At 46.9% G+C, this 23,401-nt stretch overlaps 1 protein-coding gene across 2 annotated transcripts in view; it reads left to right on the top strand.

Annotated features, from left to right (window-relative positions):
• The first annotated feature begins 437 nt into the window (after positions 1 to 437).
• LOC119180084 (putative 4-coumarate--CoA ligase 1) overlaps positions 438 to 23,401 on the top strand; it is a 47,623-nt gene continuing 24,659 nt past the window's right edge. The window contains exons 1-3 of one of the 2 annotated variants that reach the window (XM_075869273.1): positions 438 to 903; positions 3,978 to 4,179; positions 20,519 to 20,622. In XM_075869273.1, coding sequence (XP_075725388.1) covers positions 781 to 903; positions 3,978 to 4,179; positions 20,519 to 20,622 — 429 coding nt within the window. In that variant the 5' untranslated portion in view covers positions 438 to 780. The remainder of the gene's footprint in view (positions 904 to 3,977; positions 4,180 to 20,518; positions 20,623 to 23,401) is intronic. The other variant, XM_075869274.1, reaches the window with a different exon arrangement.

Here is a 23,401-nt window from a genome sequence, read left to right on the forward strand (position 1 = left end):
TATGAACTGCTTGTTCAGTAAAAATTTAATTTGATTTCAATACCGTGATTGTTATTTCTTCTAAGCAAAACCCTTACGTTCACGCCCCTGCATGAGTAAAGCAATGAGTCGCCTCTGCTTGGTGTACGTTTCGATGCGAATTTAACATTTTAGGAGTTCTATTTCTAATAGAGTTGGAACATTAACAGCGAAAAAAATTCAGACTAGGGAGCATTAAAGCGACCGTTTTTTCGTACTACACCAACCCAATGTTGGCAGACAGAAACTTTTTTTTTCAGTAAAACAGCGTTGCGAAGCGCCTTTGATAAGGCTGATTGAAGGAGAGCAATCCACGTCCAAACCACGATAAGGGAATCAGCTTTGTTGGGCGTGTTATCACTGTAGCCTACACAAGCAAGACATGAAAGCTGAGTCTGAAGTTTAGTTCCGCCGTGAGGCCATCGCGAAACCAAATAACTGCTGTTTGTATTTCTTCTCGCCACCGGGCTTCGTTCTTTCGCCTTCAGTGTCTGTCGATTCACTCTCCCCCGTGTTCACGAACGCTCCTCGCGTCAAATTCTGTCCTTCGCTTCACAGAGCTAAGCTCTGCGCCGTCGTTCGACTGAAAATGACGCTTCGCTTCTCAAGAATCGCTGCAGACTATCGCTGATATGCAGTGGCTTGCTCTGCCTAGAGACGGCGCTCCCATCGACTTTCTCAAGTGAAGGTAATGCGTTGTGCAAACGAACGTTCCAGAATACGGGTGTACTATTGCAGAATTCGTGCAAGCGCTAACTCACGATGAAAGCCCGCATACAAGACGGAGTTGTGTACTCTCCTTTTCCCAGCACGGATATTCCTTCTTGTTCAGCCTACACCGTCATCGAGGAAGCTCTATCCAGAAATCCGGAACGGGTGGCATTTGTGAGTTATTTCATTATATCTTTTCACGCTGCATTGCAAGGCCTGGTGAACGGCAGCTTTTAATACTTCACGCTGTGCATTTTCGAGAACATCGGACCGAAGTTTCGCCACAGTCTTGAAGAAAGATGTTGATGCGTAGCAATGCTGCGTACGGACGGAATCGCACTTGTCTTGAGCCGTGGAGCGCATGCCTGCGCACGCTGTTTTTCTCTACCGCTATTATCTCCCGTTAGCTACACACTTCCGTTCGCACTTGAGTTAAAGGACTTAGTATTCAGCATAATTCTGTTAGGTAGAACATACGGCGGTGTTTGGAAAGTTCAGAGAAAACGACAGCTGAAACGGCCCAGCTGGGCGCTTCAGACAAGTGGGATTTCGTACGTCAATCGCTAGGCTGTGTATTTATTTGCTGTACATGAATGTCAAAATAGTTTGTAGTAAATTACAATATAAAAACAATTGATTGCCTGAGTTATACATTGCTTGGGTGGGCGAGAGTTTCGGTTCCGGCTTTGTCGCAGCGAGGAAGAACATGTGGTGACTACAGGTGTTGTTTTAGCTCCTCATTTTTTTTCTATCTGTAGGACTTCTCACAAGAAGCATTTATTATATCCAAATATTTATTCACAACTTCTATGTGTATGTGCATGTCATCAGGGCCTCCATTAGGTCGTTCTCATGCCTTTTAGCTTCTAGTTTTGCTTGGTGCAGGGAAGTTCGCGATGAATGAGTTTTGTGGATACGGCCAAACTTTAGACTGACTCAGGACATATCCCAGGGACAGCAGCTTTCATACGTGAAATGATGCTTCTTTGTTTTCAGTGTGGGACCCACAGATTTATGGCCTGTAACGTCATCTGAAGACAATTTACGTAGTAGTCAGAATATCAGAAAAAACGAGGACGTCTTGAGTAGACCAATCAAAAATGGTAGTTCAGGCCTACCTGTAGGGCGTCGATTAGTGCATTGTACAGATGCAGTACGTTCTAAAATCGCAGGCGCCGAACAAATACTGAATGACATGACCTTACGCTCAAACAGTACATCTAGTGTCGCCAGCGCGGTTTCTTCTCAATCTGTCTGTATGACCTTAAGTTTGCCAGTAGCCTGTCATGATGTTCATCGATAAGAAATACCTTGTGTTTCGTAGCTGACCTACAGTGTCGTTCGGCTATAGAACAAAGGATACGAGTCATCGGTGATTACGTTAATGCGGTGGTGGTAGATGCCGAATAATAGGAATACATTCTTAATATTGAAGCTTGGGGCTAGTTGTAAGTGGTGATGTATTTTTAAAATGGGCAGCGCAAAAAAACCAGTGCGCAACATGTGTCACGAAATGCATTTTCACAAATACCTTTTTAGAAAGAACGCACAAAATTGAAACCACGAGCAAGTGCCACATTCTTGTACATGATTGATAGCCAAACGCTAAAGAAAGACGTCTTTGAACAAAGATCAGAAACAGCTCGAAAAAAAAGTGTTAACATGCGCGCAACGTACTAAGGGCTGAAGTGATTGAACAAAAAATTTATTTGTCCTTCATTGCTGCTGAGAACATGCATACACATTGTTTGCCTTTTTTGTTAAAGGGGCCCTGCAACACTTTTTGTCGGAAAACACTGCTGATCGGTAGTAGAGGCTCCCGACAATACGCGAGCCGAATATTATAGCGCACCACGTGGCCTGGAATTCACAATAAATGATCAGAGTCAGCTAAAAATAGCTTTCTCTACTTTCGACAAATCACGGCATCAAGCCCAGTCAGCTCATCAACAGCCATTGGCTGATTTGAACATGGCGCACTCGTTCATTACAGAGATCTCCGCGGGAGGCCACTACATGTCCACGCACGTGCGCAATCATACTGAAAAAGCCACGCATTAAAAAAAAAAGCAGAAAGTGTTCAAAGCTAAAAGGTGCGAGTGACGTGGTTTTTTTGCCCTTGCCAACCCTCCTTGCTTAGCTTCCAGTACTTTCGACGTGACAAAAGAAGAGAGAACGCTATTGCAGCATGCCACAAATCTTTGTAACTCACTCGCACTGGATGGATTCTTAAAATTTTTATGGCGGTGACTTCGTAAGGAAATGAGCTCTTCCAGTGAATTTATTCCGTGGTTGCTCGAAAAAGTGTTTCAGGGCCCCTTATAGTGATGAAACTAAACAATGTTTCTTGTAGTTTCATTTTTATGCCTGAAGAAACAACTGTCACAAAATTTATGCGTGCATCTGCGTTATGCACCGTGTCGGGCGACATGTGGGTACGCGTTGCTTTATAGTGAATGCTGGTGTTCTGACCTTACATTTAAACAACGGCCGATTTGTTTTTTCAGTGTACACATAATCACAGGAACAACAAAACCTTATACTACTGGTGTGCATTGTACAAACGATGGCGTATGCGGTGCAACCTTGTTTTTTTCTTTTGTCACACGTGATCTTTTTTTGCCAGCTTGGTTTCAACTCTGCAGCAAGTGTTATGTTGTTTTCTCTGATCTTAAAAAATGAATAGCATTGGTAGTATAGCTTAAGAGAGGCTGTTGAAAAAAATGACCAAGATAGCTTTACTGTAAAGCACGTGAACAAAGTGACTTGTACACTGATTTGGGCTTCTCTGTGGTCATGTACACATTGGAAAAACTCGCCATAGACTGAAAGCTAGATTAGAGAGAGAGAGAATCACTAAGAAAATTTGCTAGCTTCGGAACTGGCTGGACAAGCACCCTCTGAGGAAGAGACCGAAGGGGCCTCAAAGCGCAGGGTCAGTTTTTATTGTTAAAAACTGTAAACTGAGTGTACCTTGACAGTCTGATTATTCGTATAATTTTACCCAGCCAGACAGATCTGCAAATATGTTTACCTTTAATAAAAATTTATATATATGTCGTTACTTGTCTGGCATATCTTCGGTTTTAAGTGTTTCGGATTTATGCCAGATACCCATTCTGCCAGCAGTTACGACGTTAAAGGCATAAAACGTTGTTCTGCATGCCTATTTTGACCGTATTTTTAGTGACTATGAACGAACTCCCCCTGCGATGATTGATATGGGCCTGAAATTTGATTTCACGCAGATTGAAGGTTCAATCAAATCAACTAGAGCGGAGTTATTAGCGCTCATGAAGCGCTTTGCCGTGGGTTTCCAACAGCAACGCATTGGTCCGGGGGATCGCGTGTGCGCCCACCTGAGGAACAGCCTGGAGAACCTTGCGGCAATGTATGGCTGCATCTTTACTGGAGCAACACTGGTGCTGGCGAAGACTTCCCTCACCGAAAGTGCGTTGCCAATGAGCGGTTGCTAATACACTCTTAGAAGTAAAGGGAAAAAAGGTGTTCATGGTATCTCATTTAGAGGAGTAGCTAACCTGCCACACCCATTCCTCCATTTTTAGAGAAACTATGGAGGAACGCACTAGTACTCCCTTTTCCCTGCGGTTATATCTTAAAGGGAGCAACAGTTGATTTTTGCACAATAAGAAAATCGAATTTTAGTGGACTTAGCTAGAATATTTTCACTTTGCGCAGGTATGTGATTAGAAGTAAAATCGGCATGCAAGCATTGCGTTCAGAAATAAATTTCAGAAAATTGACAACAAACACACAAGATTTGAGTTCACGGACTGAGTCAGCATGCGTGTACCACACCACTTTACGGCGCCGCTTGAAAACTCGTATATGCAGGCATGGTGGGTCATTTGCACATGGCGCGAGTACTCCTGCAGTTACTAAAAAAAGGGGGGGGGGGAGGCTTTGCTCCCTTGAAGTGGAAAGCGCCCTGTTTGGCCTGCCTTCCGAGAACGTTTGTAAACATTTTTCTTTTTTTTTGGGGGGGGGGGGGAGCAAAGCACTCTTTTTAGTGTATGAAACTGGCCAATATGAGTGTAGGTGCACCAATTTTTGTGCAACTTTATATAAAAACTTGGGGAGGTGTTTGTGCAGCCGCTAGAATGACTGCAAGGACGCAGCGGCATCAGTTTGATGAAGGAAATTACTTGCGTCGCTTAAGGAACAATGAATAGCACACCACGAGTGCAGGAAGATGCAGCTCACAAGCGTAGAGAAAAACAGGAAATAAGACAAAGAAGTACTTCGGATGGACATCTCACCCACGCAAGTTGAAAACCTGTAGGCGATATGCTAGCCAGCGCCTGGCATATTTCCACTGAACAGTTACTTTTTTCGCAGCGGTGGTGCCTGCTTGGCGATTTAAAAAACACAGAAAGGAATGAGCGTAGGTTGCAAGGCTGAACTAATTGCGTAGCAGATTGGTGGCGTTTTTTTCTGTTTTTCCCCGTCTTTCTACTTTCTTGTCTTCCTTGTCGATTTTTATTTATTCCATTCTCTATCTCTTTTCCTTTCTATTTCTTTCTCTTTGGAAAACGTGCTTTTTTCTCGAAATTTCGAACTCTCTCTTTTTCTGTTTTTTTTTTATTTTCGAGTTTCTCTCTCTCTCTCTCTTTCTGAATTTTTTTTCTTTGTTTTTCTCTGTCACTGTTTCCAACAGTCTGTTTGGAACACGTTCCCTAGCATTCATCAATTGGGTATACGCTTTAAGAAAGCTCGGGAATTATCACTCTCATCATAATTACTTCGATGTTCTATGTCTTTATGACCGTGTGTAATGCACTTTGCATAACTTTGCATAGCTATATATATATATATATATATATATATATATATATATATATATATATATATATATATATAGTTATTTATTAGAGGAATGACACGTAAAAACCGTCCTTGCTGATTTTTCTGACTTCGTTTGTCCCTTTCTCAAGCCGGGTATGCACTCATTCCAGAGCCCAGCGGAGCTGTCATCCTTAAATTCAGCCTTGACTGCAACGTAACATGATTACCTGCCCAAATCGTCTGTGGTGGGCAGCACTGAGCCCACCGCGGTGGTTCATCTTGCCAACGCTGCGGGCTATCTTGCCGAGATTCAGAACTTTGTGGGGGCAGGCAATGGCTTTGGCGGGGTGCCGCAGCAAGTCTCTGTTGCGCAGTGACTTTTCTTTCCTTGCTGCCAAACATTATAAGGGGCGACAATGACTGTATGGCCGCGGTCGACCTCGGCCTCGCAGCGACGTACTTTGGAAGTCGGGGAATGAGGACTCCAGTGGGTGCCACTGGCTATGTCGAGACGGTTGTCGCACGTCTAGCAGCAGAATACACTGTCGCTGTTTCGGGCTTAAGTGTAAGCCGTGCTTTCAGATGTTGACGTGCTGGGCATGCACGTACTTGCCCAACGAAACATGCTTGTGAGTTCGTACAGGGTGCGAGACGCGACCTCCATGGTATAACGCCAAGGCCTTCGGGCTGCAGTCTTACTCTCCAATTCTATCAAGAAGGAAGGACGCTCTCTGGTGACTCCATATCACGTTCATATTGCCACAAAGCAGTGGTGGGATCGGGGCATAAGTTGGTAGAGGGCCTGTGACTGGAAGAGAAGACTACGAGGTGGATTTAAAACTCCCCAAATTAGTGTGGGTACCAGGTTACTGCGGATTACAATTAAATGAATTGGCAGATGCTTTGGCACGAGCATCACTCGATGGACCAGTAATTTTAGTACTTCCTGAGTTAGAATACTTATCAGGGGTTAGATATAGGCAATTTGCTATTTTTACGGATAGTTTACAAAATATAACACAATGGACAGATTATCAGCACCTCAAATTTCCATGGAAACCCCAGTGGAGTCCGTCAAAAAAACTTGAAATTATAATCTCCAGATTCCGGTGCCGTGTCCCCCCATTAAATTTTTATTTACACAGAGCTGGTCTGACACTTTCCCCCCTTTGACCGTTTTGCGAAGAATCGGAAACCATTGAACATTATTTTGGCTCATGTCGGAACTATGCATTAGTTAAGAAAAGACTTTTAGATATTCCTTTTGCAAAGCTAGGTTTAAGTTTAACCACAGAAAATGTTCTAAACTTTGGTGCCTCTGTTTTGGGAAATTGCCACAGAGATGCTTTCGATGCGGTGTGTAACTTTATTCAAGACTCTAAACGTTTTCCAGCATAAAGCCTACGTTAACAGGTGCTGAAAAAAAATGGTCGAAAAGTAATTTTCAAATCTGTATAAATCCGTGACATACCAAATTAATCGGGTTTGGCAAAACCAGCTGTCTGGTCGGCTCCCAAAATCAAGTTATAGCTATTAGTGTCTACTTTCTTGTTGATTCTTTTTTCTCACTATCTAAATCTTTGGTTTGTTTCTTTTCTCTTGACATACTGTCTATACAGCTCCTCTCCCCTTTTTTTTCGCTGTAAGCAATAATGCAGTTATCGTTCATATGAGACTATATGTTCTTTTGGCCACTCCCCCAGAGTGGGTATGAGCTATAGATAAGAGACTACAAACAAACAAGCAAACAAACTCGCCCCAATCCGCCTGTGTGCCAGCCATTGTCGTCGCGTGTGAACATCGCAAATATCCGCAAATGTAAGTTTTCTTGTAAGATTATCGGGGGAGGTGCTGGATACGCCTACCTGGCTCTCTCAGCAAACCAACATGGAACCTCGGAGTGGTCTCCGCCTTCATTTTCCTGCAATGGCTGAAAAGTCTACCCCCTCCCCCCCGCCCCCAAAGCAACAGCAGCCGCAGCAGCAGCAGCAGCTGCCTCTTCTGATTCTCCTGCTTCCACGAGACCCCGGAACCTTCTCGGGCGCAGGCAAGGACAAGTTGAATGTCGAAAATTGGGTCGCGTTGTACAACCACGTGAATGAATACTATAGGTGGGATGCCACGTTGATGCTGGCTAACGTTGTATTTTACTTGCGGGATACGGCACTCACCTGGTATGAGATGCACGAGTCGGAGTTGACCAGCTGGGACGTTGGTGAACTGACGCTTGTAGAGTTGTTCAGCAGGCTATCAGGGCGACTGCAGGCCGCGAGGAAAGACCTGAAATGCCGCGTGTAGACATAGATGGAATCTTATGTATGTTATATGCAGGACGTAACGGGGTTCTGCCGAAAGGTGGACGAGAGCATGAGCAAAATTGACAAAATCGCCCAAATAATAAAGGGAATTGCCGACGATACCTTTATTCTGTTCTGAGATTGCGCCACTGTCGACGCGGTGGTGCAGGAATGTCAGCGCTTCGAGCACGCCAAAAACCATCGCATAACCCGCCAGTTTGTGCGTCTGCCTAGTACTGCAGCCACTTTGACCTGCCAAGTTCACGCAAGCTAAATAATCCAGAAATGTCCCTCGGATCATTCGCCGCGTACTCGAAGCATTGGCTCCTGCAGCCGTTGCTTCCGACGGCCTTCAAAATAACGCCTTCACCGTCTTCATCATCCAAGCGGTCGTTCGCCAAGAAATAGGCAATCTCGGCACTGCACCAATTTGCGCTGTTCGCACTACCGAGTGTTCGGCTTCACTTAACCAGACCACGGTATACACTCACGATACCCTTCCCGCTACCGCAATCCTGCTCAATGGAGGTCGGTGGATGATTGACCGATCTGCTTCCACTGCTTTCGCGCCGGACACATTGCGCGATACTTTCGCAATCGTCGGACGTCTATTTCATCCTGCAACACTGCGACAAGGCGTCGCTTTGAAGGCAACTCTTGTCGCTTTTCTACTCTGCACGATCCCCAGCCTGCTGCTACTAACGTTCAGGGCCGAAGGTTCAGCCGGTCACAATCACCCCAAAGCTGCCGATCTTTCTCGCCGATGATTCCTTCATCCAGGTCTCCTGCACGACCTGGGCCCTCAACCTCGGGAAACTAGACCATGCAGCTGCCGGAGGTGACGCCGCATTACGACTCGGTCTGCAAATCCTTTGTTGACGATTCCTACATGCGGCAATATTTCGGACCATTTGGTGGATGACGTAACTTTTGCAGCCTTCATAGACAATGGCACACAAATTTCAGTCACGAGCACTGCTCTCTGTATTAAACTGCAAAAAGTGATCACACCTCCTCCCAAGTGTGCAGTAATGCTTGCCGATGGGAGCACATCTACCGTTCTTGGCATGTGCACATATCGTGTGTATATTTTTGGTCGTCAGACCGGCGTATTGTTCAGCGTGCTTGAGTAGTGTCCACATGACGGGATTCTCGGTCTCGACTTTCTCTCTGAGCACTACGCCTTTAACGACTGCTCAACGGGCCTTCTTCATCTGGAACTGCTTTTTGACGCCGCTGTTGCCGGTGATTCTCAAAGTCGCCTTTGTGCCACCGAGTTCCTGCATCATCCACCGCAAGCGGCGACTTACGTGCAGCTCACGTGTGATCCGCCTGTGCGCGACGGTGAATATGTTGTTTCACTCATAACCGACGTTGTGCTAAAACATTCCATTGCTGTCCCACACACCGTGGTCAGAGTACGCCATAACCAGACCTATTTGTCTCTTTTGAACTTTCGTTTCTCTGCACACGTGCTGCCTGCTGGTATTAAACTAGGCGTCGTGTCGTTGTTGCAGAAGTGTGATATCTCGGAACTGTCTGCTGAGGAACCTATTCCGCACGTCAACTTGCTCAAGGCACCCAACCTTTCAAGCACTGACATTGCCAAATTGATAGCATTAGATATTTCGTTCTCCGAAGCACGGGCATCTAGCGTCTCTTGACATCCTATGCGGATATATTCGATTTTGATAGCCGACCTTTGGCCCAGACATCAGTTGTGATCCATCACATCAACACCAGCGATGCCAACCCAAAACATCGCCGCTCTAAGCGTGTATCCGCTGCCGAACGCTCTGTCATCCAGAAGAAGGTCGAAAAAGTGCTTGCCATAGGCGTCGTCGAACACTCATTTAGTCCTTGGGCATACTCAGTTTTGCTTATAAAAAAGAAGGACAACACATGGCGGTTTCGCGTCAACTATAGACATCTCAACAAGGTCACTAGGAATTACGTTTACCCCTTACCAAGAATAGATGACACTCTTGGCTACCTTCATGGCGCAAAGTTTTTCTCGTCCATTGACCTTCGATCTGGTTATTGGCAGATCGCTGTTGACACACGGGACAGAGAAAAAACAGCATTTGTTCCACGATGGGTTATATCAATTTGAAGTAATGCCGTTTGGGCTTTGCTAAGCACCGGCTACCTTTGAGTGTATGATCAATTCCCTTCTGCGCGGCTTCAAATGGTCTACTTGCTTGTGCTCCTTAGATGGTATAATCGTGTTTTCACCGACATTTGCAAACCATCTTGAGCGACTGTCCAGTATTCTCCATGTATTCCGCAAGGCTGGTCTCCAGCTGAACTCCTCCAAATGCCATATCGGCCGTCGAAAAATAACTGTACTTGGTCACCTCGTTAATGCATCTGGGGTACAGCCCGATCCTGACAAAGTTTGCACAGTGGCCTAATTTTTCGTACCCTCTTCTGCTAAGGGTGTTTCGAGCTTCCTTGGTTTGCGCTCCTCTTTCCACCGCTTCATTCGGATTTTCGCCGATATTGCACGGCCTCTCACCAAGCTACTTAAAAGAAGACGTCCCATTTACTTGGAATTCACCTCAAAGTGCTACATTATCGGCACTCATTGCAGCCCTCAAGACTACGCCAATATTAGCCCACTTCAATCAGACCGCATCGACAGAAGTTCGTACTCACGCGAGGGGCCATGGAATTGGTGCTGTTTTAGCTCAGCGTCAGCATAGACCTGACTGCTTCATCGCCCACGCCAGCCGCATTTTGTCCCCTGCCGCGAACTATTCCATCACCGAAAGAAAGTGTCTTGCTGTTGTTTGGGCTGTCGCTAAATTTCGCCCGTACCTGTTCGACCATGGTATTACTGTTGTAGCCGATCATCATGCGCTCTGCTGGCTTTCGTCGCTCAAAGATCCCACAGAATCTTGGTCGTTGGTCTCTCAGCCTTCAAGAATACACCTTCACGGGCATATATAAATCTGGTCACCTACATCAGGACACCGATTGCCTATTACAGTATCCAGTGGATCCGCCAGACGCCACAGAGAGAGCTACTAAGGCTTGCGTCTTATCAATATCAGACTTTCTTGATATCGCTTTTGAGGAACGCCGTGACCCGGATTTACTTCCCATCATAGAAAGCCTGAGTTACACTACTCCATCCACTTTTCTGAACTTGTATTTCTTTCATGAAGGGGCTTCTACCGCCACAACATGCGCCCTAATGGTCCTGACCGCCTTCCTGTCGTGCCTTCCCATTTGCGTGTAGATGTTCTTGCGTGTAGATATCGCACCTTGCTGTTCCAAGAGCCACAAGTTCACAACAGCCTACCACCCACAATTTATTTGACTTACAGAGCGCCTGAATCGCACTATCACTGACTTGTTGTCAATGTATGTTTCTCTCGACAAACGGGACTGGGACGCAACGTTACCCGACGTCACTTTCACTTACAACTTTTCCAGACATGACACCGCAGGCTCTTCCCCTTTCTACCTTCTTTATAGAACCCTCTCTGCCTCTTGATGCACTTCTCCCTGCTGGTTCAAGCTCTCCTGTCATATATGTCCGCGATGCCATAGAACCAGCCGACGCAGCACGACAGATTGCCCGAGAACGACTCATACTTTCTCAAGCCTCTCAGAAAAATTGGTGCGATCGTCACTACCGTGATGTTTTGTATGCACCCGGTTCTCTAGTACTCATGTGGACCCCATGTCGTCACATCAGCCTTTCAGAAAAGCTCTAATTTCGCTATGACGGACCATGCAAAGTCCTACGCAAGGTCACCAACCTCACCTACGAGAGACAGCGAGTCGTCGATGAAGCGCACTCAACGCCACCACCATATACTGTGGTGCACGTCATAAGACTGAAGCCTTTTGTGTCGCCCAACACTCCGCTTTCGTGACAAGTGCCGGGTCGGCGTTTTAACGCCGTGAGGTAGTACCACAAAGCCATAGTGAGATTGGGACATAAAGCGGAAGAGGTTCTCTGCCTGGAAGAGAAGACTACGAGGTGGATAGAGATTGGCCCCAGTCCACCATTGTGCAAGCCATTGTCTTTGCGTGTGAACATCGCAAATATACGCAAATATACGCTTCCTTATAAAATATGAATTAAGGCCTCTGAAATCGAACCGCACGACGCAGACGCCAGCGTTGCACAGAGGCACCATCTTGCTGCTTCCTGCGAGTTTGTCGCCGTCTGACCGATTAGTGTCGGGTTTCCTGCTGGCACATGCTACTTGAAGAAGTGCCATATGGCACTGTGGTGCTCGGGGGCACTGCTCATCATCGTCATCAGCGGCGAATGCCTGGCTGGCAGATCTCGACACCACAGGCAAGTTTTGGATAAATCTGTTTTCGACAGCCATGAACTTCCGTGCACAGCGAGAACACTCGGTCAATGACTGCCATGGAGTCTGAAGATGTGTCTCTTGCTGGTGAATGAGAATGCTGGTATTGCTGGAGATGTATGGTTGGGATGCTTAAACATTGTGATTGGGGTAGTAAATGTTCGGGGTCAGAGCGCAGTGATTTACTACACCGCCATCTATGATAATCTGAACCTCACCACACAATAGGTTGTCTGCGGCCAAAACCATGTCCGCGTTCAATTGCTCGAGGATGGAAACGGCGGCAAAGAAGTTAGCCCCGCTGGTGGTTCACAGCTGCAACTCTAATGCGCCAAAAGGCAAAGTGCTTTTTCTGACGCCTCATAAGGGTGCCTAGGAAGAAAACAGGTGGGTAACTGTGGCATGGCGTCGGTGTAACGCAGTACGGGCAGGTCCAGTTTGTACAACATTCGTAAGATCCCTGATTCTGTCGACGTGACCTTGTACTGTAGAAAGTGGTCACGTTGGGGTGGAATCACGTCCCCGATACTGTCATTGAAACTCGGCAGAAAGTGCTCTTTCTGGACTGGCTGTAAAAACAAGAGTTCAGTGTTCGTGTGAGGGATAGATTCCGAACGTCCTCTCGACGAGCTGTGCTGTTTAGCTGCAGCCTTGAGGATGAGCCCCTCCTAGCTTCATTCTTGCTAGTAGTGTGGCTGGGCGCGCATGGGCCATGATGAATCCGGCCGAAAACAGCAATGAGCCTTGCACTCCATTCCAGCAAGGTGAGTTGCTTCATGCCCTCGTATTTATGCCGTTACAGAAAGAAGGCCCATGGCCAAGGGAGCGTGGATGGTGTCCTTTTGTGGCTCAGATGAAGGTGGGGTGGATGTTGCGCCATCCCCGCTTTGTGAAGTGTGAACCGCTTTCCCAGGAAGGAGCTCATGCGCACTGTGGGTGCGAAGTATTACGCCACTGGTCAAGTAACTCCGTGCGACTATTGTGGAGGCCTGGACGCCGTTCGCTGGTGGTGGGATCGATACTTGTAGCGGAGGCGGACTTGCAGGTTCCGTTCACGAGGAAGCCTGGACACGCTCATCACGACAGCGCGTTACCTCAAGCTAGCTGCAGGGGGGGCGCCAAAACATTTATTGACTGCGCTCTTGTAAAAGAATGAGACAAGGAAGGAACGCCTATGCTGCAGGCCAGCTGTTTTTTGTTTTTTTTGTTCTTCTCTTACTCCAGCCGTTTATGCGCGGTAAATGTGGAGAAAGAAAAGTGAATGAAAAGACAACTTGCCGTGGGAAAGAACCGGTTCCTCACATTTATCTTACAAGTCGGTCTAATAGCCTGTCCTATATTACCTTGGCATCATTGTCTGCTTGATTTCTTATATATATATATATATATATATATATATATATATATATATATATATATATATATATATAAAGGAAAGAAGTGAATTTAATACCTAAAGGCTCGTTTTTCCGTGTTTTTACACAATATCAATGTGATCAACCCGACAATAATGCCAAGGAAAGTACTGGCGAAGATATTAGACCAAATTGTAATATAAATATGAAGAAAAGATAACTTGCCATGGGCAGGATCCGAATCTTCGACCTTCGAATGACGCGCTCGATGCTCTACCACTGAGCTACCACGACAGCTCTCCCCAAGTCACTTTATAGGGTTTATATGTTAATTAAATGTGGGAGTGTCAGTCAGCACCACAAGTAGCCATGGCGGCGAGTGTAGCACACTCTTTTGAGCCTGTTTGGCGTCACGTAGCACGTGAACTTGTTACGATTGGGCAGCTGACCAATAGTTTCTCGTATACAACCTGAAGGCACTAAGTATGCTAGTACGAGACCCTCGTTTATGAAGTAAGGAAAGAAGTGAATACCTAAGGGCTCGTTTTTCCGTGTTTTACACAATATTATTGAGATCTCACAGACAATAATTCCAAAGAAAGTATAGGTGAAGATAATAAACCAAAAGAAGACGAGAGCGAAGAAGTGAATGGCAGCTGTGGCTGAGTAAACAGCCGTCCACTTCGAGTTCCTGCCTATAGTTTCCTCTCGCGACAGACTGGTGGAGAGAGAGAGAGAATAAACTTTATTGGGTTCCAGCATGCGGGATTCCCTCCGGCCGCGCAGGGCGTGGGGTTCACCCTATCTCACGTTACACTAGAAGTCCTAATGTCACGCGGGCCTAGACCTCAAGGCCTTCGTGCCCCGTCGCCGCTCGGGTTACTGAGGGTGTCCCCCTTTCGCCTTTGCAGCGCCAGTGCGACCTCGAGCTGCCGGACGGCCCTTCGCTGGTCTTCTGGGTCCGTAGACCCCACACGCTGTTCTACTTGCGGCGGTAACTGGTGGAGGTGCTGGGTACTGTACTGCAACATCTTATGCCTGCTGGTCCTGAACCAGAAGCAACCACCGCCAGTGCACCAGGGTCTGCTGATATCTATCAAAGCAGCTGCCACCTTCAAGGACTACCACCACAGTACGGCCCCTTGGGAAGTTCCGTGAGGACAATGTTTGCCATATCCGCAATCCAAACCGAGCATGACCCACTCGCTAGCGTACCCTGTGTCATCAACACGCCTTGCACACCCAACCCATTCCATGGTGATGCCGGTGAGGATGTTGAAGACTGGCTTCACCATTTCGACCGGGTGGCTGCCATCAACGACTGGGACAATTGCCGTAAGTCGAAGAACGTGTATCTCTCTATCTTAGACTTGACAAGAGTGTGGTGTGAGAACCACGAAACTTTACTCACAAGTTCGCAAGAATTCCATCGGCAGCTTCGCGAGGCGTTCAGTAACCCCGAACGGAAAGAGAGAGCGGAGGAGGCACTTTCTTCGCGATTTCAAATGCTGAACGAGAGCGTCGCCATGTTTGTCGAAGAAATGTCGCGATTGTTTCAATGGGCTGACCCACACATGCCAGAAGACAAGAAAGTGCGCCTGCTAATGCGAGGCGTAAAGGAGAAACTTTTCGCGGGCCTTGTGCGCAACCCTCCTACGACTGTGTCCGAGTTCATACGTGAGGCCACAATTATGGAGCACATGCTTCGGCTGCGGGTGTCGCAGTATGAGCGTCAGACGGTCATGTCCGCTGCGTGCTGACTTGTACCGGGAGGTGATAAGCGGGAGGTCCTCAGAGAATTCATACGGCAAGTTGTACGCGAAGAACTTCGGAAATTTCATGCAGCATCCCCTCCCAGTAGCACTGCTCTTACGGACGTCGTTCGTAACAAAATCAGGCAGTTCGTTCAGTCCTCACCACCATCGTAAGTCGAACCTCCCACGCTTGTCTAAGCGGATGCCCTACACGTCTCTATGCCGTCGACGGCACATTTTCCACATCCGCCTTCTGGGACCCCCTGACGCTTTCCAACTCCAGCCCATCGCCTGCCTTCTCAGGCCGATTTTCGTCCTGGCCCGCGGAAGTCCACCGTCTGGCATGCACACGACATTCGTCCTTTGTGCTATCATTGTGGCGAAGTTGGACACATGTACCATGACTGTTACTACCAACGAATAGGCCTACGCTGATTCCACCCAGATGCACGTTGTCCACGCTATGGTTAGCAACCACAAGAAATTGCAGATTACTTGTAAGGTATTCATGACGCTCCTGTCCCGCCGCGACGACAGTCACGGTCACTATCACCCCGTCCGTCCACATCAACGCACCACGCCACGCCCGTCTTTCGGTACCCTGGTGTCAGTGGCGCAAGCCCACGCCGGGGAAACTGAAAACGACGACCTCCGGAAGTGAGGCCGTTGTCACGCGAACCGACAAATACCGTCCGCCGCTGCCTCAAGATGAGCCGTTAAAGCCTGTTTGTGAAACCGCCAACAGAACGTCCGCTGCCATTACCGTTTCCGTCGACTGTTATCCGGTGACTGCGCTTGTCGACACGGAAGCTGATTACTCGGTGATGAGTGCTTCATTGGCCATTCGTCTACACAAGGTGCTGACTACGTGGGACGGCCCTCAACTGATCACCGCTGGAGGACACCTCGTATCCCCTATAGGAAGGTGCACCGCCAGGCTTGAGATTTGTGCGTCGGCTTTTGTAGCATCATTCCTTGTACTGCCCAACTGTTCTCAGCCGGTCGTTTTGGGCAAGTGTTTTCTGCAAGAGTATGGAGTGATAATTAATCTGCGTGAGTTGTTCGTCAGTTTTGTTAACTGTGTTTCTCCAGATTCCGACATCGAGAACAAACATCGGGGCGTGGCCTTACGCGTAGTCGATGATTGCGTCACGTTGCCACCTCGCAGTAGCATCTTCATGCTTGTTGAGTGTCCACGGGAGCAGTCAATTACAGGCATCGCCAAAAGTAACCTGACGTTATTGCTTGATCGGGAAGTGGCCATTGCTCTAAGTCTCGTTCAACTGCAAAATGGCCAGACTACGGTTTCAGTTACGAACTTCGGTGGCGAACACAGGCATTTTGCGAAACGCACAACCATAGCTTACTTGAAGGCATTGGATGATTTGGACGCCTTCCCTTTGATTACGACAATTTCGACTGAGAACAGCTGCAATACCGACGTGACTAGTCGCCTCAACGTCAATCGCCAGTTGTAAGAACCTAAGAGGGCAAGGCTCTTCAGTCTTTTCTCATCCTTTAATGACTGTTTTGGCACTACTTTGAAAGTCCGGCAGACTCCTCTAATGAAGCACAGAATTATCACTGAGCCCAACGTGCAACCCGTGTGCCAACATGCTTACCGCGTGTTGCAGAAGGAGCAAGATCCTATCTGTCATCAGGTGAAACAAATGCTCGACGACAACGTAATTCAACCATCGACTAGTCCTTGGGCGTCACCAGTTGTTGTGGTTAAAAAGAAATATGGTTCATTACGATTCTGCGTCGACTACCGCAAACTGAACAAGATAACAAAAAAGACGTATATTTTCTTCCTCGTATTGATGACTCCTTGAATCGCCTGCGACACGACCGTTAGTTTTTTCCATTGATCTCCGTAGCAGATATTGGCAGACTGAAGTAGATGAACGGGGCCAAGAAAAAACAGCGTTTATTACACCGGACGGTCTCTATGAAATTAAAGTTCTCCCTTTTGGCCTGTGCTCCGCTCCAGCCACGTTCCAACGAATGATAGACACAGTTTTATGCGGCTTGAAGTGGTACTCTTGTTTGGTGTATTTAGACGACGTAGTCGTTTTTTCTACGACTTTTGAACACCACATTTAGCGGCCTGAGGCAGTTCTTCTGGCTATTCGCACTGCCGGCCTCTCTCTGAAACCGGAAAAGTGTAAGTGTTATTTTGGATATGAGGAACTGACATTCCTTGGCCACATTGTCAGCAGCAGTGGTGTTCGCCCCGATCCTGACAAGCCCATGGCAGTTGCTTTGTTCCCGATCCCGAAAACAAAGCATGATATACGCCGATTTCTGGGACATTGTGCTTATTACCGCCGCTTCGTGACGAACTTTTCGAAAATCGCCGACCCTCTACAACAACTCGTCAAGCATGAGGTCGCCGGGCTCCAAACAATCCGGCGCTTTCCATGACCTTCAACAACGCCTACGAACGCCACCAATCCTTGGTTACTTCGACACCGCAGCAGACACAGAAGTCCGCACTGACGCGAGCAACCTTGGCCTCGGAGCTATTCTCGTGCAATATCAATATGGCGTGGAACGCGTTATCGCCTACGCTAGTCGCACGTTGTCATCTGCAGAGAAGAACTACTGGACGACTGAAAAAGAATGTCTGATGGTTGTATGGGCCATAACGAAATTCAGGCCCTACTTGTACGGACGCCCCTTCCGAATCGTCAGTGACCACCACTCTCTCTGCTGGCTAGCGAATCTGAAAGATCCTTCGGGCCGTCCCGCAAGATGGAGCCTTCGGTTACAAGAATTCGATATAACGATGGTTTACAAGTCTGGTCAGAAACACACCGACGCTGACTGTCTTTCCCGCGCACCCGCCGAGGTCGCTGAAGAAGACAATGATGAAGACTTCAGCTGCCTTGCTATTCTCGCATCATTAAACGTGCCTGAGCACCAACGTGAAGACTTAGAATTACAACCACTGATCGAATACCTTGAGGGACGTCGACCACAACCCTAACGTCAGTTCGTGCGTGATTTGTCATCTTTCTGTCGACGCCAAGGCATTCTCTACAAGCGCAAATTTCATTCAACGAAAACAGTTTATTTCCTCGTCGTTCCTGCTGCTCTCCGCGATGATATTTTGCGTGCTTGTCACGACGAGCCATCGTCAGGGCATCTTGGCTTCGCGTGTACTCTGGCGCGGATCAAAGACAAATACTACTGGCGGAAACTAACGAAAACCGTCCGGCAGTACGTCAAGACATCACAGCCTGTCAGCGCCGCAAAACTCCAACGACGAAACCAGCTGGTCTGCTTCAGCCTTTGCGACCCTCTCACGCTTCTTTTGAAAAGGTCGGGATGAATTTACTCGGGCCATTTCCAAAGTCTACGGCTGGTAACCACCGGATTGTGGTTGCCTCCAACTACTTGACCAGATACTGCGAAACACAAGCCGCCCAGCAAGCAACTGCTTCCGAGGTGGCTGACTTTTTCATCAAGAACATCGTTCCCCGCAATGGTGCTCCCGCTGTCGTCATCACAGATCGTGGCACTGCTTTTACGGCACAGTTGCTCTGACAGATCCTGTGGCTGAGCGGCACAACGCACCGAACAGCAACTGCGTACCACCCACAGACTAACGGGTTAACCAAACGCCTTAACAAAACAATTGCAGATATGCTTTTGATGTATGTCGCCAAGGATCAGAAGAATTGGGATGAAATCCTCCCGTTTATAACATTTGCCTACAATACGGTTTTGCAGGAAACCATCGGCTTTGCTCCTTTTCGTCGGGTTTACGGCCGCGACGTCACCACAATGCTTTACACCATGCTGCAACCAACTCTGCCGGACACGATTACCCCGGACACAGATGTATTTGTTCAGCATGCCGAAGACGCCCGGCAGCTGGCCCGCTTTCACATTTTATCGCGGCAAAATCAAGATGCTCGCCGATACAACACCCACCAGAGAGCAGTACTATACGAACCCGGTGACCTGGTCTGGGTTTGGACTCCTATACGTCAACGAGGACGCTCAGAAAAATTGTTATGTCGGTACTTCGGACCCTACCGAGTTCTTCATCGCCTCGGCGAAGTGAACTACGAAGTTGTCCCTGCAGACACGTCACACCGTTCTCGCAGACCATGCTCCTCAGATGGGGTGCACGTCTCCAGGATGAAGCCGTACTATTCGCGTTGACTGCCAGTCAAGAACTCTGTGATGCGGCAATACCCTTCAAGACAATTGTGCATTATTTTCTTGCTTTTTTTTCATCTCGACCTTTTTCTTTTCAAGGACACAGGCATTTCTGACTACCTTTCGTTGTTTTTCGGAGCCGTGACATTCATGCGATGCTTCTTCTTTTTTTTTCTTTGGGGAGAGGGTAACGACACGCTCTGTTGGTGGCAGAAGACGAGAGCGAAGAATCATATGGCAGCTGTGGCTGAGTAAGCAGTCCTCCACCACCACTTCGAGTTCCTGCCTATCGTTTCCTCTCGCGACAATATATATATATATATATATATATATATATATATATATATATATATATATATATATATATATATATATATATACATATATATATATATATATATATGTGTGTGTGTGTGTGTGTGCAAGCCTGAATGTAGGATTATAAGGGGACAGCCACTAAAAAAAGTGAAAAGACCAAATCGGTCTCGATACGTAGGGTCACTTTTTATCATACTATGCGCTAAATGCACGTGCACAGTCTCCTTATTCGTATAATTTAATTAGCCAGGCAAATCTGCCATCATCTTTACTTTTAAGAAAATATCTTGAATGATATTTTGTGTTTAAAGTCCCAAAACGACAATAATTCTAAGAGAGACCCTGTATTGAGGGCTTCGCAATTTTCTGCCAAAGGAGGTTCATTATTATGCACCTAAATGTGAGCACACGGGCCTGCAGCATTTTCGCCTTTATCGAAAAACAGGTACCACAGTCGGTATTTGATCTCACGACCGGCAGGTCAGCAACCGAGTACCTTAGCCACTAGACCACCGTGGCAGGGCAAAGTGGTGAAACGTAGGAACTTTCCAACTACTTGAGTTGATGTAATATATACCACCATTCTTATGTGTGTTTTGAGATTGTACTGTGCCGTTTGATGACGCCTGTTTTGGTGAAATGAACCGCAAAACATCAGTGATGCAACGTCGGTTTTATTGTTGTTCATTTAGGCACTCGTAGAAGAAACAGTTCTTTTATATGTGTTACTTTTGTGGTCTATCGTTTTGCAGGAGAGCTGCGAAGGCAGATCGTTCACAGTGACAGCACACATGTTCTTACAGACGTTGAACTGGCTGAAAAAGTGACGAAAGCAATTTCGTCTCTTGACCTCAAGGTACGTGAATTCAACAAGCATATATTTTTTTACAAAATATGAATCCTTACTTGAATTGAATAAATCTTCGCTCCCAGATAAACTATTCACTCTGAGCGAACAGTCTTGAGACTAAAGACGTTGGAACAAAATGGTTATTAGTGGAGTGTAGGTGCTTCTAGCTATGACTTTCTGGGTGCATCAGGCCCTGTAGTGATGGATTAGTATCAAATGCGTCAACTAGTTTTCAATGTAAACAGTTATATTTTTGTGGTTCATTCAATTTGTTCATTCCAAGATAATCTTATGACGAAGATTTTTCAGCGCAAAGCAGCCTCAATATTGTCGGTTTACTAAATGTCAATTTTTGATTACTTAAGAATAGAACTCCTAACTGGAAGCTGATCAAGAGATCACTAAAATATGCTAGATTTGCTGCCACTTTTCTTAGCTCATTTCATGTGCCACGTAACTTCGATAGAAGGTGCATGACTATGTCGAAGCACTTTAAGAAGGTATGATAAGGCAAGTGGTATATGTCATCTGAATCCAATATTTTAGAAGCCAAGTGGGCACATAATTGCATGTACCCACATGATATTACACATGCCCACCAGGAATGCCACTGGGTACCTCGTGATATCCTCCTCTGTAAAGGCTTCACCAGGGTGGAGGAGTGCTGGCTTCTCCACTTCTTCACCATTACAGTACTGTGCCCGGGAGTACAAAAGTATTTCTATTCAGCCTTCTTGGGTGCGTGCTGCACTGTGCGGAGAAGTCTTGTGACACATTTCAAGTGTTGTGGACATGCCCCTTAAATTCCATCTACCCTCCACTTCACCCTACGCGAGAGAACTGAGAAGCTGTGCTGCTCAGCTTCTCTGAATTTCCAGCCCAACAGGCGCTAGGGGTTAGAGCCCAAGGCGCCACGGCAGCGGTAAAGATACCGGACTAGGGATCCCTTCTAGTGTTTATCAAAGGCGGGCCCTTTGGACTCGCCTTATTCTTACCTCTCACTAAAAATATATCAATAAGTGTTTTTCACTACCACCACTCATCGATGGTTATTAAAATGGGTTGGTTGGGTGGTCTGCGATAGAAAAGCTTATCACGCAGCCTTTCGCATTAACCTCATGCAGTTATTAGGGGCTAAGCTCTTTAAGACGTGGACCTGTCAATCCTCCGTCACTGTCCTACATAGCCACCGGGATGTGAGATGGGAGATTGCGGCAATTGGTGTGTTCGCTAGATGAACGCATGAATGAACGCATGGACGCATGGAAAGACAGACTAGCAGATGCACAGACAGATGGACAAACGCATGGGGCGGATATGTGCCACAGGGGATGCGAAATGGTGGTACTTGGAGTGTACCGGACAGAGGAACGGCCGGACAGAGGGACCAAATTAGGATGAATGGACAGATGGATGGACGCACGGACAGATGGAGGGACGCATGGATGAACGCATGGATGGTCGCGCGGATGTACGGAAGCAAGAACGAATGGACGGACGGAAGCATTGATGGGCTGACGGATGCTTGGCCCCACTCATCATCATTCACTCCGTAAATACGCCGTGATTTTTTTTTCTCGTATAACTCTTCGGTACTTGGTATAGAGGGTGCCATCGGACACTCAATTCCAAACAGTCCAAGAGCTTCATCAACATATTGTCGTGAATCGCAGCATGACTGATCGCACGGCAACACTCTTGATAACGAAAAAAGGAAAGGGAGAAGTGAAGAAAAGCTGTACTTTATATCAGCTGAACCGGCCCACGTGTGAGGACAGCTTAGATTCTGCTGGTTCGATAAAAGTCGACAAAGTTCAAAGAACGTGGGATAAATCCAAATATTCAAAATCTATGCGCGTGCATGTTTTTCGAATAATTTTTTTGTATTTATGCGAAGGCACAGAGCCCTATTTATGATATAGGACACATCCATGACGAATGCAGCGTTCGTCCTGTGTGTTCCCACTCAAAAGCACGCCGAAAAAAAAGTCGCATAAAGCTGTACATGCCAGCGCCTGCCGCTCAGTGACTAAATAAGGTGATTGATTGATATGTGGGTGTTAACGTCCCGAAACCACCATATGAATATGAGAGAGGCCGTAGTGAAGGGCTCCGGAAATTTCGACCATCTGGTGTTCTTTAACGTGCACCCAAATCTGAGAACACGGGCCTACAACATTTCCGCCTCCATCGGAAATGCAGTTGCCGCAGCCTAGATTCGATCCCGTGACCTACGGGTCAGCAGCTGAGTACCTTAGCCACTAGACCGCCACGGCGGGGCGACTAAATAAGGTGATGCAACATTGCTGCCAGGTCCAATCACACCTTCGCAGAAACGTAACGGCGTGCCTCTGAAGCATCAGCGAAAATTCTTTGCCCTTCCAACTTTTCTAGAAAATGTTCCACTAAGGCACTTATTTCTCTGCATTGACACTCACAGCAGCATGACAAAATTGTCTACAGGTATAAATGTAGCTAGCATTTCTATTTATAGCAGGGCCTATAATTAGCTCGTAGCTATAGACAGGTGGCTGTGAGGCGAAAGAAATGCGCATGTTTACTGCAATACCGACTGACTCTGCGGGCTGGCTCTCTTCACTCAGTAACTATTAATGACTAGTGGTTATCTTATCTTGACTTACATGCCGTGTCAATGCCATATCTTTGTCTAAATTTTCACTGTTATGTGCTTAACAGCAATCTGTTCCCTGACCCACTTTGATATGTCCTTTTACCTTTAACGTTACACTTAAATTTTCCTTTCAATGACTTCCGATTTTCAACC

This window comes from Rhipicephalus microplus, chromosome 7 (genome assembly GCF_043290135.1).
Source record: "Rhipicephalus microplus isolate Deutch F79 chromosome 7, USDA_Rmic, whole genome shotgun sequence".
Classification (NCBI taxonomy): Eukaryota; Metazoa; Arthropoda; class Arachnida; order Ixodida; family Ixodidae; genus Rhipicephalus; species Rhipicephalus microplus.